This window comes from Rhincodon typus, chromosome 41 (assembly GCF_021869965.1).
Source record: "Rhincodon typus isolate 14 chromosome 41, sRhiTyp1.1, whole genome shotgun sequence".
In the NCBI taxonomy this organism is placed as follows: Eukaryota; Metazoa; Chordata; class Chondrichthyes; order Orectolobiformes; family Rhincodontidae; genus Rhincodon; species Rhincodon typus.
This window is the reverse complement of record NC_063372.1, coordinates 6,233,419-6,246,873: the sequence shown is the minus strand read 5'-3', so window position 1 is coordinate 6,246,873 and position 13,455 is coordinate 6,233,419. Positions and strand designations below refer to the sequence as shown.

Sequence of the window (13,455 nt, the reverse complement as noted above, 5' to 3'; positions counted from 1 at the left end):
AAGCCCTTGTTAACTCTGGATTTGACAAGACCAATATTCCTCTCCCTGGCTTTCCATCTGCCATTCCACAAACATGAACTCAATTAAGCTGTTTGCATCCTAACTCACACCAAGTCCAGTTCACCCTTCATCCCTGTATTTACTGACCTACTTTGGCACCTAGACTGGTGATACCTCCATTTTAAAATCTTCATCTTCAAATCACTTGGTAACTACATCCCTCCAGGCTTCTGTAACCTCCTCCAGTCCTACAACCCTCCAAGATCTCTGCACACCTCCAGTGCTGGTTTCTTGCACCTCCCCAACTTTGATCATTCCACCATTAGCAATTATGCCTCGGATCTAAGGTCACTCCCTAAACTAATCCACTTTCTTTCCTTCTTTTACAGTGCTCTTTATAACTTCTTCAACCAAGCTTTTGACTTTCTGCCCTAATGCATCCTAATGTAGCTTCATATTAGGTAAGTGTTCTCTGATAACACGTTATCATGACGTTTCACAATTAAACATGCTGTATAAATGAGAATTGTTGGTCAGTACTCCGGCTGTACGTTCCAACTGGGCTCACAATTTTATTTTTAAGTTGGTTTTGCTTCTTTTTTCCCCACCAATATTCTTCCATCCTCTCCTTTCCTCAGAAACAGTTCCACAAGTATTGAACATGTACATGAGGTCTGCGCTATCCGCACCACCGATGGAACTTGACATTGGATCCTGAAGGCTGGAGGTCAGATCATGACCTTTGAACAGTTAGCCCTGGCCTCTCCCAAGGGGTAGGCAACAGTGCTGCTCTCCGATGAGTAAATACTTCCTCTGTTGTTTCAAACTGAAAGTACAGCTCCCTCCATGCTGTCCCCATCAAACACTCCCAGGACAGGGACAGCATGGGTTAGATACAGAGTAAAGCTTTCTCTATACTGTTCCCCATCAAACACTCCCAGGACAGGACGTACTGATTGGAGGCAGGAATTTTTTTTAAGGTGAGAGGAGAAAAATATAAAAAAGACCTGAGGGGCAACTTTATTTTACATAGAGTGTGGTTCGTGTGTGGAATGAGCTTCCAGAGGAAATAGTGAATGTGGGTACAGTTATAATATTTAAAAGACATTTGGATAAGTACGTGAATAGGAAAGGTTTAGAGGGATATGGGCCAAATGCAGGCAGGTGGAGCTAGTTTAGTTTGGGAACATGGTCGACATGGACTGGTTGGACTGAAGGATCTGTTTCCATGCTGTATGACTCTGTTTGCAGGAAAACAAAGTTAAATCCAACTTCTCTAATATTTTGAAAGGACATGCAGTTCTGGCGGCTCAGTGTGACACTAAACCATCAATCATGTTCAGTTGGTCAGTGATGAATTCACTGATATCAGCCTAGTCTGCACAAGGAATCTCAGTGGTGTGGGTTAGAGAAGGGAAATCTATCCATGCTCATTTATCCAGCAACATTTACTTAAACCTAGATGTAATACCCCTATGCTTCAAAAACCTGCTAATAGTAATTCGAGTTTACACATGCCAAATAATAACTTACACAATAAACCAGAGGGTTGATAGTTAGGAGCCGCAGTTAGGATTACATACATAGTCATGTGTGGATTTTCACATAGACCTGAAGGAAAGCAGACTTACTTCACTCACGCCTCTTGAAGTCTCACAGTCACGCCCTTCCTGCAGGACCTTGATGGCCACTGGAATCTTCACAGTCTCTCCCTCAGGAATCCAGAGCCCCTGGGAGCAGGAATGTTATAAGATCATCAAGAATAAAGTTAAAGGTGGATTTCCATTAGCATTGGATCTGGCTCAACACCACATGACCAGTCTGACACTGTTGTAAGTTAAGCCAAACATCACTTCATCTCTGAATTGTTTACACAAAGATCTTTACCAGCAATTTTCACATCCTGTCACTGAAACTCTTTCGAAGGTATCACAGTTTCTAACCAAGAAATGGTAACAAGTTTAGATTGGTAAATGAGCAACCCAATTCCATTCTTGTGTCAGTTCTGTATTGACATAAGTGCTTTTTCTCACCTTAAATCCCTGTACTGTATTGAGAATCTAAAAGTCACTTAGAATAGAATCTGTTCCTATGTAAGAAGTGAAAACAGCCCAGCACTGCTAACAAGCTGCACATATTTATAACAACATCTCCTAATTCTGGCATCATGCAAATCAAGCAGTATTAATGTCAAATTGAGAGTAACTGATGATTTGTGTTGGTTCGTTCAATAGTAAGCTGCATAGAAAAACTGGGCAGAAATGCATAATTCCTGCAGAACAGTCTTTTAAAAAAAAGTAAGTGGTCTGAGCAGAGACAGGGGTGTATTCATTTGCTTGCTAATGTTCGTAGAAAAGAGAGTATGAGGATCATGTGGGGCGAGGATCATATGGGGCAAGTACCATGTAGTTACACAGGATTTTTGAGGGCGAGACAAGACAAAGGTCATAAAATTAGTCTGCAGTCTCTACTAGGAGTACTGGATCATGTAACCACCCCTGTAAATCACAGGGATTTTATCCTGGAGGCTTGGTGGGGCTCTCTTCCATCTTCTTTGGAACCAATAATGATTTTCCTACTGTGTACTAACAGCTATTCATTTTTTTGGTTTTATCCTGAATGTAAAACCACATATAATTGAAAATTGAAGTGACCATCAACTTCAACTGCAAGAGAAAGGAATGCCACCTTCTTGGCCACGTAGTTACAATTCAGCTGTCTTGAGCATCAAGGGAAGACCTCGACAACACTTTTTTTCAGAAAAGTAACGTTTAAAGAAAGGGACTGACTTTGTAATTTCACACGTACTATCCTTCCCCACCTTACCTTGTACACTGTTCCAAATACTCCAGATCCCAGCACCTTGACTTTCCGCAATTCTGTCTCCTTCAGAATTCGTGTGTTTACTTGATTGGGCGAGTCAGCGTTGGGATCAAGGGGCTCAAGCATCTAATGAAAAGAAACAGAAATCAAGTCAAAATGTCATCCTTCTATCAATAATGGAGATATCTCCATCTAAATCCATGAAGTGAGACAGAAGCTGTTAAAGAAAAAACTTTTCCCAACATGCTCATGAAGTTTAACCTTTCTTTTCTTTGTATTTACTCAGCCCAGCCAACTAACAAGATTTAGTGAAGCTCCATGCAACCTTTAGAAAGCAATTTCAACCCGAACATAGCGGCTTCACTCACATTCTGAAAAGTTCCCCCTAAAACAGTCAATCTGTTCCAACTTCAGGTTGACCTCTTACCTCCTTCTCCAGGTATCGACGCATTGCTCTCTTCTTCCGAATGATCTGCCTTCTCCAGTAAATGAGGCCCAGCAGCACCACAAGCATCACGGCCATCAGCCCTCCGACCACTGCTGCCACAATCTGAGGGATTTGTCTGGGTTCAAAACAATGCATGTCAAAGCAGGATATGTCACACACAATGGAGCATGAAATTCCTATTGTTAAAGTTTCCGTGAATATTGAGTAATGACATGCAAGTGAGAGGTTAGAACAAGGGAAGCCACACAGAGCTTTAAAACATACCAAATTCACTGTGAAAAAAGTCAGGAAAATATCTTGTTTGTTAAAATTTGCAGAAATGAACAAGGGCATCTGGAAAATGCTGGAACTTACGGAGACATTTGTGGAACTGTTAAGGTAAAATATATCCTGGTAGTGTGTTGGTTTACACTGCATGTGTCACACCAACATATTGCAGGGTCAAGCTCACCAAGGAATAAGGAACAGCTCCTCATGGTTTTTCCCAATTTTCTTTGCTCTTTTTCTGATGCAACTGATTCTTGCTAGGATAGTGTATTGCAGGTACCAGCTTCCCTCCAGTATCTCACAAAATGGTATTTTTCATGTGACTGTACACAGCAGATGTCAGCTATTTACTTCTAGGAATAGGAAGGTGTAGCACAATAGGGACGGGCAGCCAGCAATGCACACATCCCATGAATGAATAACAAAATATCAAATGAAACTGTCTTCCAGTAACACACCTGAACTTTCCAGCAAATGCTACTAGTTTCTGCTCCCAGCCATTAACTATGTTTTACCCCTCCTTAACCCAGAGGATGTGAAGCCAATTGCAGCACCCACCCACTGAAGTAAGAAGTCACACAACATCAGATTATAGTCCAACAGGTTTATTTGAAGTCACAAGCTTTTGGAGTGCTGCTCCTTTGTCAGGTGAAGTCACTTCACCTGACGAAGGACCTTGTCCACCGCAGTCCAACATTGGCACCTCCGTACCAATGACGTAGCACACTGCTAACTAACTAACATCACCCGACAGCACAGATATTGGCCATGGTATGAACCAGCTCTGTGCTGATGCTCATAAAATTCAGTAATCCAAGCCATAAGTAGCAAAGAGCAAGGTGCATCACAGTAATTAAGTTGATTAAATGGGTTCTTTAAAGCTCCGGGGAAGGAGGAGAATGAGGTGTAAAACAAAAATCACAGGGGATTTTCAGATGTGTACCAAACAAGACATTCGTTATTCCAATGAGCTAGAATTCCCCTGTTGACAGGACAGAAAACTTTGAAGATATGTTGAATTATGTGGAAAAAATGGTAAGGGTTTGTCAATTCTCAGAAAACAAGCACCCAGTGTCAGCATTACACTCCCATGCTAGGTGCAGCACTGCTGCAGTTAGCATAAAGCTGTCTCTGCTCTGCTTCAATCCGAGACACAGGTGGACACTTGCTACGGCACAGTGTGACACTTTCCATTTCGCAAATCGGGAGTTCAATTTTGAATGGTATGGATTTTAATCTTTCTTTAACTCACAGAGGCTTACAGCACTGAAAAATGTCGGTCATCCCTTCATGCCTGTAGCAGCTGTCCATAGGAGCTACATTTCTTTCCACTCGTCTGCTCTTTCCCCATGCGAATGTTTATCTTTTATATTTGTATCCAATTTCCTTCTGACTGTTAGTACTATTCCTATAATCTTAAATTTAAATTCTGAGTTTATCATTAAACAAAAATGCCACAACTGCAGAAACTGCTGGAAATCAGAAACAAAACCACAAATTCCTAGAAAAGCTCAGTAGGTCTGGCAGCATCTGTGGAGAGAAGTCAAAGTTAACATTTTGGGTCCAGTGACCCTTCTTCAGAATGTGCTGCTGAGATTTTCTAGCAATTTCTGTTTTTGTTTCTAAATTTATCATATTTGGACTTTCTGCAGATTGCATTCATCATCATAATTTATATCGCCTGAAACCCTTTCTTTTACTTTTGAATCTTAGCTCAGAAAATGTAATCATTTGCTTCTTTCCTTAGTGGTTAGCATTACGTTACACCTACGTTATAGGGTGACTTGTATGTTGCACTATTTTTACACACTTACAGGAATCCCTTTGGAAATGGCACAAAATGATAATAAAATATTTCTAATGAGACTTGACCTGTCAGGATAATGATAGAAGTTTATTTAGAATCAGGCAACTTTATTTGCTTAATATGCTAAGCATTTGGGTTTGTTTTTATCTTTAGAATCTAGATAAACAGGCTAAAAATAATTGCAAAATGATAAGGACATCTATTGCCATGCATCCTACTTTTCTCAGTCTCGGAAATATCCAGGCCATTAGATAAAACCAAATACTCAGCAAAATCCCAATGCAAATGTCAAATGATTCCAGTGAAACGTGAAATTAAATTGACATTGCTTTAAAAAAATATGCAATAGATAGCATCATCAAATGAGCAAATTGTCTATTATGGAAGATTTTTGATTTTTATATTTGCTTTCTCTTTATTCATTTGTCACTGGCAAAACCAGCATTTATTGCCCATCCCTAAATGCCCTAAAGAAGGTGGTGGTGAGCTGCCTTCTTTAACTGCTGCAATCCTTAAGGACACTCACAGTGCTGCGAGGAAGGGACTTCCAGGATTTTGAACCAGTGACAATGAAGGAATGATGATATATTTCCAAGTAAGGATGATGTGTGACTTATTCTCATGCATCTGCTTTTCCTGTCCTTCTAGGTGGCAGAGGTTTGGAAGATGCTGTTGAAGAAACCTTGGTGCTTTGCATCTTGTAGATGTCGCACACTACAACTGTAATGCATTCATATGATCTTAAAGTGTCCTTTCTTTACATAACTAAAGATTGATGGTCATAAATTCAGTCTTCCTATTTATCCCTCCCTGAACAATGTTGCACAAGTTTCTCTAAGTTGCCTGAACAAGAAGCTAAGTCTCCTTTTGTGAGTTAGCTTTCACAAACATATTTTAGAATGGGAACAAGACTCCCTGAGTAGCAATAAAGACAGGATACTTTTACTACTTTGAACTAGACTTATTCTCCTGTTTGTTCAGTTTTCTTTTCTGATTAGCTTTACCAACTAAGCTTCCAAGAAACCATTCAATTGCACTGCATTTTCAGTGGTAGAGCACAGCAGTGGGGGAGGGAAGTAGGGCAAGGACCACAGGGGGTTTGGAGAATGAAATGTTGTTTCCAATACTGCACATGCTTCTCTAGACAAATGAAACTTGACCATAGCTGAAGGGTCGGTGAGTAGGAGATTTCTCCACAGTTGATGAAAATGTTTCAACAGTGACATTGTAACACAGACAAACCCGAATGATGTTTGCTGCAAAGTGATCTTGTCTTACTCAGTGAATGTAAGATTAAGAGGAGACAAACATTTTGTCACTCCACTTTCTCCACCTTGGACACTGCATTATCTTTGTCTTTACGTTTGCACGATAGAGAAAGGAAGTAATTTCTCAGCCAGATCTTTATTTATTTTTCCAACTGAGTAGACAGGCTGTTAAGGTGATGTGAGAGGGGAGAATGGGTTGACTTGTACTCATTTCCTCCTCCTCCTCCTCCTCCTTGACTGTGAAAGTGGCTCACCTAGACTGATCACCTATTCCTTGACAGCTTGAAATCCCATTATGCAGGAAATTGTGGGCACATACCAACATCTCTCGCCCTGTGATTCAAGGAGGTGGTAGATTGCTGCATGGTATCATCAGCTGCCGATTTCACATTTGCAAATTTCCAAACTGAAAGACAGATCTTTCCACACAAAACACATAGTGCAATCTAGTAACACAGGATAATGTTGCTACCCTGAATTCCTACCAGACGCAGCACTTCTTAAATGATGAGAGTCAAATTGACAATGTTTGCTTGAGTATACAGCCAGAAATACCTCATCTGTAAGAACTCTCCAGAACCAAGCTCAGTTGAAAACATTTAGTTTAGCAAATACAGTAGAATCTATCCACCTTTTTTTGTCCAGATTTCTCCCTTCAGCTTGAGCTTAGTAAACACAACTCCGAGCTGGGTCAACTGTGAGCCCATGTGGCCCAACACCAGGTTTGGCAGTGCACTCTGCAACGGAACCACCAGGCAGCTCAATATTATGTTAATCAAAACTAGGGAGCTAGCAGCTGAATGATTTCCAGCCAATTCTTGTTAAGAAACCCTTACAGATGAGGTTTGACTGAAACCGGAAAGACCAACAACCAAAGCAGGACAGAGAAATGAAGGCATGTTGCTGTGCAGTGATCAAAACTCTGGTTAACAAAAGCACTGCCAAAGACACAAAAGGAAGCATCCTATTTCTAGGGCATGAGGGTGATGGCAACAGATTATGCAATTGAATGACTGTCACATTCTACACAGATTATTGTTACAAATAAATGGTTATTTTCTGTTGTACTCTGATCAACAGAGATAACTTAGTGAGTACTGTGACAGGGAGTGAAACATCCAGGTTTGATTGACAAATTATTTATCTCTTCATATCCCCAAATAGAACTTATCACAAGATCCTTTCTTGACGACTTCAGTAATCTAAAAGTATGTTAATAACTGAAAGAGGTGGCTTTTCATTTTCTATCCAGTAACAACATCAGATATTGGACAGGCAACCTCCAACACAGGACTCCCTGCCTTGATGTAAAATTCCCAGCCTCTAAACCAGGGCCTCTCTTAACGCAGAACCTGTTTTCTCTGATAATGTAGACCTCACCTGTTGATTCAGGGTGATGTTACGCTGCAGATTTAATGTTGGTGCACTGTATCACAAAAGTTGCCTTTGTTTTCTTGTGTGAAATATAGCAAAACCTTTGTATCCAATGCACCCTGCCTTCTAGTAAATGTTCCCTTTTCTGTTTCAAATTCAAAATGATACTTGTCACCAGCAAGCTTCCAAGGGCATGAGGGTGATTTTATTTTTCCACCTTTCCATTCTGTCAGTTCTCCACAGTGCTCTGTCTCCTTGCTGGAGTTTAGTTTTACAGACATGAGCTATGCCACATCACTTGATTGGCTGTTACTCCCGTGTAATGTTCTAGACAGTGAGTGCCACTAGGCCAGGTAACCATGGATCACGTTTATGGCTGAGTGTACAGACAAGTCACTCGAGGAGGAGTGGGAATCCTGATTGATTTCCCCCGACTCACTCCATAGCCCAGACATGCTGAGTCCAAACATCAAATATTTCATCCCAGTTCCCAAGTCCATTATGAGCAGCTCGTTGAACACACAGATCAGGTACTCAAACAACTTACTTGTGAAGTAATGATATATATAGGCCTTTTAAATGTGAGCCACCAAGAGAAATTCCTAAGTACTATTCAGTAGAACAGAAAGTGGTGATATTTTCCTCTCAAATCGTTCCTCTTTGCCATTCAAACGTAATGTTACACTCTCATGTCACAGCTCAGATCCAGGGTGGGGCAAGTGGGGAGGATGTTACCTATTGTGTAATGCTTTGATGGGAGCCATCCAAGGATAGCGAGAACAGTCCAGCACAGTAGGACCCTTACACCTGGATTTAATCAGAATAAAAGATGAAAATCACAAGGCAGCATGCACGCACACATATACACAGTCAACTGTACCTATGGACAACCTCGCCACAGTCCGCAGCCCTTGAACCTCGGCACCTAGTGTTGTGGCAACAAAAAAAACAAGTGAAAACCACAAAGCATTTCTCAGGCCAACATTCAGGAAAGAAGTGACAACTCGATTTAAATGTAAAATGATGTGGAAAAAATCTCAGGGATTCAAAACGTACGCATTGCAATAAATCAACATACATGTTGCATTTTGCTCTGTCGCTCATGTGAAAACAAAATCTGAAATGTCAGACTGAGAGATTGTCAGGTGAGCAAGTCAGCCATCAACAACTAGGAAGAGGGAAATCTCATTCGGGGTCCTCGAGTCTTATTACTATGTAACACATCCCAGCTGGGACATAAGGATCAAGACAAGATCGATCGTGATCTTGATGCCTCGTAGTGAACAGCACTGCTCCCAAAGGCTAGTCAAAATTGGGAATGTGCCTTTGTGAATTCCAACTACTGTGGCACAGCAGTGATAGTACACAAACGCAAGGTCACTAAATGAACACGTTGGAAGGAGCCAGTTTTTTATATTTTAATTGAGCGTGTGACTTCAGGATTTTATTTTTAAAAAACTCTAATTTTCTTCCTGAGTCCTCACTGGGATACAAGCTCAAGTAGCTATTATTAATGCATGAGCCTTAACTGTGAGTATTGCCTGCTGTTCACTACATGAGGCATGAAGATGATGCCTGATCTTGTCTTGATCCTGATGTCCCAGCTGGGGGTTGTTACACAGTAATAAGACTCAAGGACCCTGGATGATTTTTTTTCCCCTCCCTAAGCCAACAGTCCAGAGAGTAATTATTGTTCCAGTTGAGGGGGCAGTCAGTTTATTCAGCATAGAGATAATCCTCACACCAGTCAGTATGTGGGCCCCTCTCCCACTCATTGAATTCTGTGGGCTCCCACAGTCCAAACCGAGGTAGTTACTCCATACCCACCCTTGGGTACAGTTCTCATGGCAAGGTTTGCATTCTTTGTTCTCGTCTGGGTATTTGAAGATGAGACCCCTCTCTCCTTGGATTCCTTCTGGACACTTTGCCACGCAGTTGGGTCCATCTTTGTAATGAGCACACTGAAAGCAGTGAGCAGGTCCCTGAAGAGAACAAAAAAAATGATGAGATTAGATCAGACAAAATGAGTATCTTTTTGGATAAATGGCACCCTTCCTCTTCTTTGCACTCTCAGTATGTTGAAATCAAGACTCAACACTCCAACTCCTGTTGTGACCCCTTTCCCGAAAACTATGAATCTCCTCATTCCCTCAGTCTCTTCACCCCAACCACCCCCAATCCACAACAAACAATCTGATCTTGATACTCACTGATTCACCTCATTTTTCCTCCAAATCCTTTTCAATCAGGCATCACCTCTATTGTGGACATTGAGCCATTGACCTGGTTCTCTCTATTTTTATGCTTGAACCAGAATACGTACTTTTGCAATTGCACTGAAAATGCCTTGTTTTCTAGAAACAGGTAGGTGCATGACCTTGAGTTGTGACCAGAATAGTCCAGTCACTTGATGACAGCTGGTTACTTGTGAGTTACAACATATTGTGCCATGGGTTGGCAGGACAGGATTTCATGCCTGCCAATGCCTAGACAGTGTCACTGTGGGAAGCTAACGCAGAAGTTGACACATTATTACAGGCAAGATCCTTCTTGTGCACTTCATGATGAATAGCAATCAAAAATGAACAGCAGAAGCCTGGGATGAAATCATCCATCATTTTGTTTGGCCATGACACAAAGCAAGGAAGAAAATAAATTATGGCTGTGAATAAAGAAAAAAAATTTGCTTTCTGGCATAACATCATTTCAAAGTATCACCACTTTTAATTTTGTCCCTGCACCTTCCTAAGATTATCCTTTTAAAGTTCACAAAGAGACACCAGATTGATACCATTCCCAGGCTCTGATACCTGCGGAAGTGGGTGCTGAATGATGAGAACTCATTTCAAACATCACAGCCAGATGATGTTAAACTGGGAACTGCTGGTGTCTTCTCATTAGTCATGTGGAAACCCAAAAGATATTGATCCACACTATATCCCCCTCCCCTCCAGCTGGCTCCACCTAAAATATAGAAACATTCTTCAAAGTTAACTTTCTTTGGTTTTCATAATTAAAAAGTTAAAGCACGTGACCAGTTCTGACCCACAGGCAGTGTCACTTATCCTCATACCGTCCCATTGCAGGTTGGGCCTCTCTCGATCTTCTTACATTCCGGGTGACATTGCACACACATGGAGCCATCAGCATACTCTCGCTGATCTCTGTAGAAACAACAGTAGAACAGATACTGATTCTGCATCCTTTCCTGCACAAGTTTAAGATCCCCACATGTGACATACTTAGCTCACACCAATTTGGAATTGCTTCTGTTCATGATTTACTTGGTCACCATATTAGATTGGCAGATGAAGCCTATTTGATTTGCTCCAAGATCTTTAGAAACAACACTGACATATTTCTTAGATGTTCTGGCCTCAACAACTCTTCCTGACAACCCTGTCAAGCTGCTAAGATCCATGTTGAATAAATGGAGCATGTGGAAGATCAGTTAGCTCAGTCAATAACACACTTACTTCTGAGTCAGAAGGTGTAGATTTGACACCCTCCCTCCACCCATTCCAGGACTTGAGAAAATAACCTAGGCTGACATTCCAGTGGGGCACTGATGGAATGCTGCAGTTGATGCCATTAAACTGAGTGCTATTAAACTGAGGCCCCATATCCTGTTTCAGTGGTTCAAGTGGATGTTATGATGCTTTGGCACTATTAGGAAAAAGATCAAGGAGGTGGCAGTGTCATAGACAATATTCTTCCATTATCTAACACCAGTTTCAAACAGCAGATTTACCATTCGGTTACCTCAAGCTATTTGTAGACTCCTTTCCAGTGCAAAACAATGCCACATTTCCCAATAAATGAGGAGTAGCCCATTCAGCCCTTCGAACCTGCTCTGTCATTCAATATAATCAGGCGTGATCATCCAACTCTGTATCCTCTTCCTGCTTTCTCCTCATGTCCTTTGATCCCTTTAGACCTAAGAACTATATCTAACTCCTTCTTGAAAACATTCAATGTTTTGGTCTCAATCGCTTTCTGTGGCAGAGAATTCCACAGGCTCACCACATTGTGGGCGAAGAAATTTCTCTTCATCTCTATCCTAAAAGGCCAACCCCTTGTCCTTAGACTGTGATCCCTGGTTCTGGACTCCCCGGTCAACAAGAGCATCTTTCTTGCATTTGCCCAATCTAATCCTGTTAGAATTTTATAGATTTCTATGAGGTTCCTTCCCCCTTACCCATTCTTCTAAACTCTAGTGAATGTAGTCCTAACCAATCCAATCTCTCCCTGTACATCCATTCCACCACCCCAGGAATCAGTCTGGTAAAACATCTTTGCATTTCCTCAGTAGCCAAACATCCTTCCTCAGATAAGGAGATCAAAACTGCACATAATACTCCAGGTAAAATTGCAGCAAGACATCTTTGATCCTGTACTCAGATCCTCCATTATGAAGGCCAACATCCCATTTGCCTTCTTCACCTCTTGCTGCACTTGCATGCTTACTTTCAGCAAGAAAATAAAACAAAAAACTGTGGATATTGGGGATCTGAAGCAAGCAAAAACGGAAATTGCTGGAGAAACTCAGCAGGTCTGGCAAATCTGTGGTGAGAAAACAGAGTGAATGTTTGAAGTCCAGTGACCCTTCTTCTTCTCCGCAGATGCTGCCAGACCTGCTGAGTTTCTCCAGCAATTTCTGTTGTTGTTTGTTAACTTTCAGTGACTGGTGTATGCAGACACCCAAGTCTCATTGCACCTGCCCGTTTCCCAAGCAATTACCATTCAGATAATAATCTGCCTTCTGTTTTTGCTACCAAAGTAGATGATCTCACATTTATCTCCATTATACTGCATCTGCAATGCATTTGCCCACTTACTTGCCTAAATTGCACTGAAGTTTCTCTGTATCTTCCCATCAAGCTTTTTGTTGTCTGCAAACTTGGAGATATTACATTTTAGGTCTCTCATCTAAATCATTAATATATATACAGGCCTGGCAGACTATAATTCGGCGTTTTCTCTCTGCCTCCTTTCTTAAATAGTGGGGCTATTTTAGCTACCCTCAAATCCATAGGAACTTTGCAGAGTCTATAGAATTTTGGAAGATAGCCACTTGTGTATCTGCGATTTCTAAGGCCACTTCCTTAAGTACTCGGGGATAAAGATTATCAGGCCCTGGTGATTTACCTGCCTTTAATCCTGTTAGTTTCTCCAATACCATTTCCTTACTAATACTATTTTTTTCAGTTCTTTCTTTCCATTTGGCCCTGTGTTCCCCCATATTTTTAGGATGTAATTTGTGTCTTCATTTGTGATGACAGAACGATCAGATGAGCCAATGCGTCAAAGAGTGGCAGATGGAGTTTAATTTAGATTCATGTGTGGTGCTATATTTTGGAAAGGCCAATATTATACACTTAATGGTAAGGTCCTGGGGAGTGTTGCTGAACAAAGAGATCTTGGAGTGCAGGTTCATAGTTCCTTGAAAGTGGAGTCCCAGGTAGACA

At 41.3% G+C, this 13,455-nt stretch overlaps 1 protein-coding gene and 1 long non-coding RNA gene across 4 annotated transcripts in view; one reads left to right on the top strand and one right to left on the bottom strand.

Moving 5' to 3' along the window:
• LOC125487431 overlaps positions 1-6,300 on the top strand; it is a 9,381-nt gene extending 3,081 nt beyond the window's left edge. Inside the window, exons 2-4 of one of the 2 annotated variants that reach the window (XR_007265892.1) lie at positions 390-461; positions 639-773; positions 5,994-6,300. This is a non-coding gene — a long non-coding RNA (uncharacterized LOC125487431). Of the gene's footprint in view, positions 1-389; positions 462-638; positions 934-5,993 lie in introns of those variants that run through there. The other variant, XR_007265893.1, reaches the window with a different exon arrangement.
• The window catches only part of LOC109923881 (receptor tyrosine-protein kinase erbB-4-like), a 136,310-nt gene that overhangs the window by 22,410 nt on the left and 100,445 nt on the right, over positions 1-13,455 (bottom strand). The window contains exons 14-19 of one of the 2 annotated variants that reach the window (XM_048618933.1): positions 11,061-11,151; positions 9,815-9,969; positions 8,868-8,912; positions 3,251-3,386; positions 2,827-2,949; positions 1,632-1,730 (exon numbers count right to left, since the gene is read on the bottom strand). In XM_048618933.1, coding sequence (XP_048474890.1) covers positions 1,632-1,730; positions 2,827-2,949; positions 3,251-3,386; positions 8,868-8,912; positions 9,815-9,969; positions 11,061-11,151 — 649 coding nt within the window. Of the gene's footprint in view, positions 1-1,631; positions 1,731-2,826; positions 2,950-3,250; positions 3,387-8,722; positions 8,795-8,867; positions 8,913-9,814; positions 9,970-11,060; positions 11,152-13,455 lie in introns of both variants that reach the window. The other variant, XM_048618932.1, reaches the window with a different exon arrangement.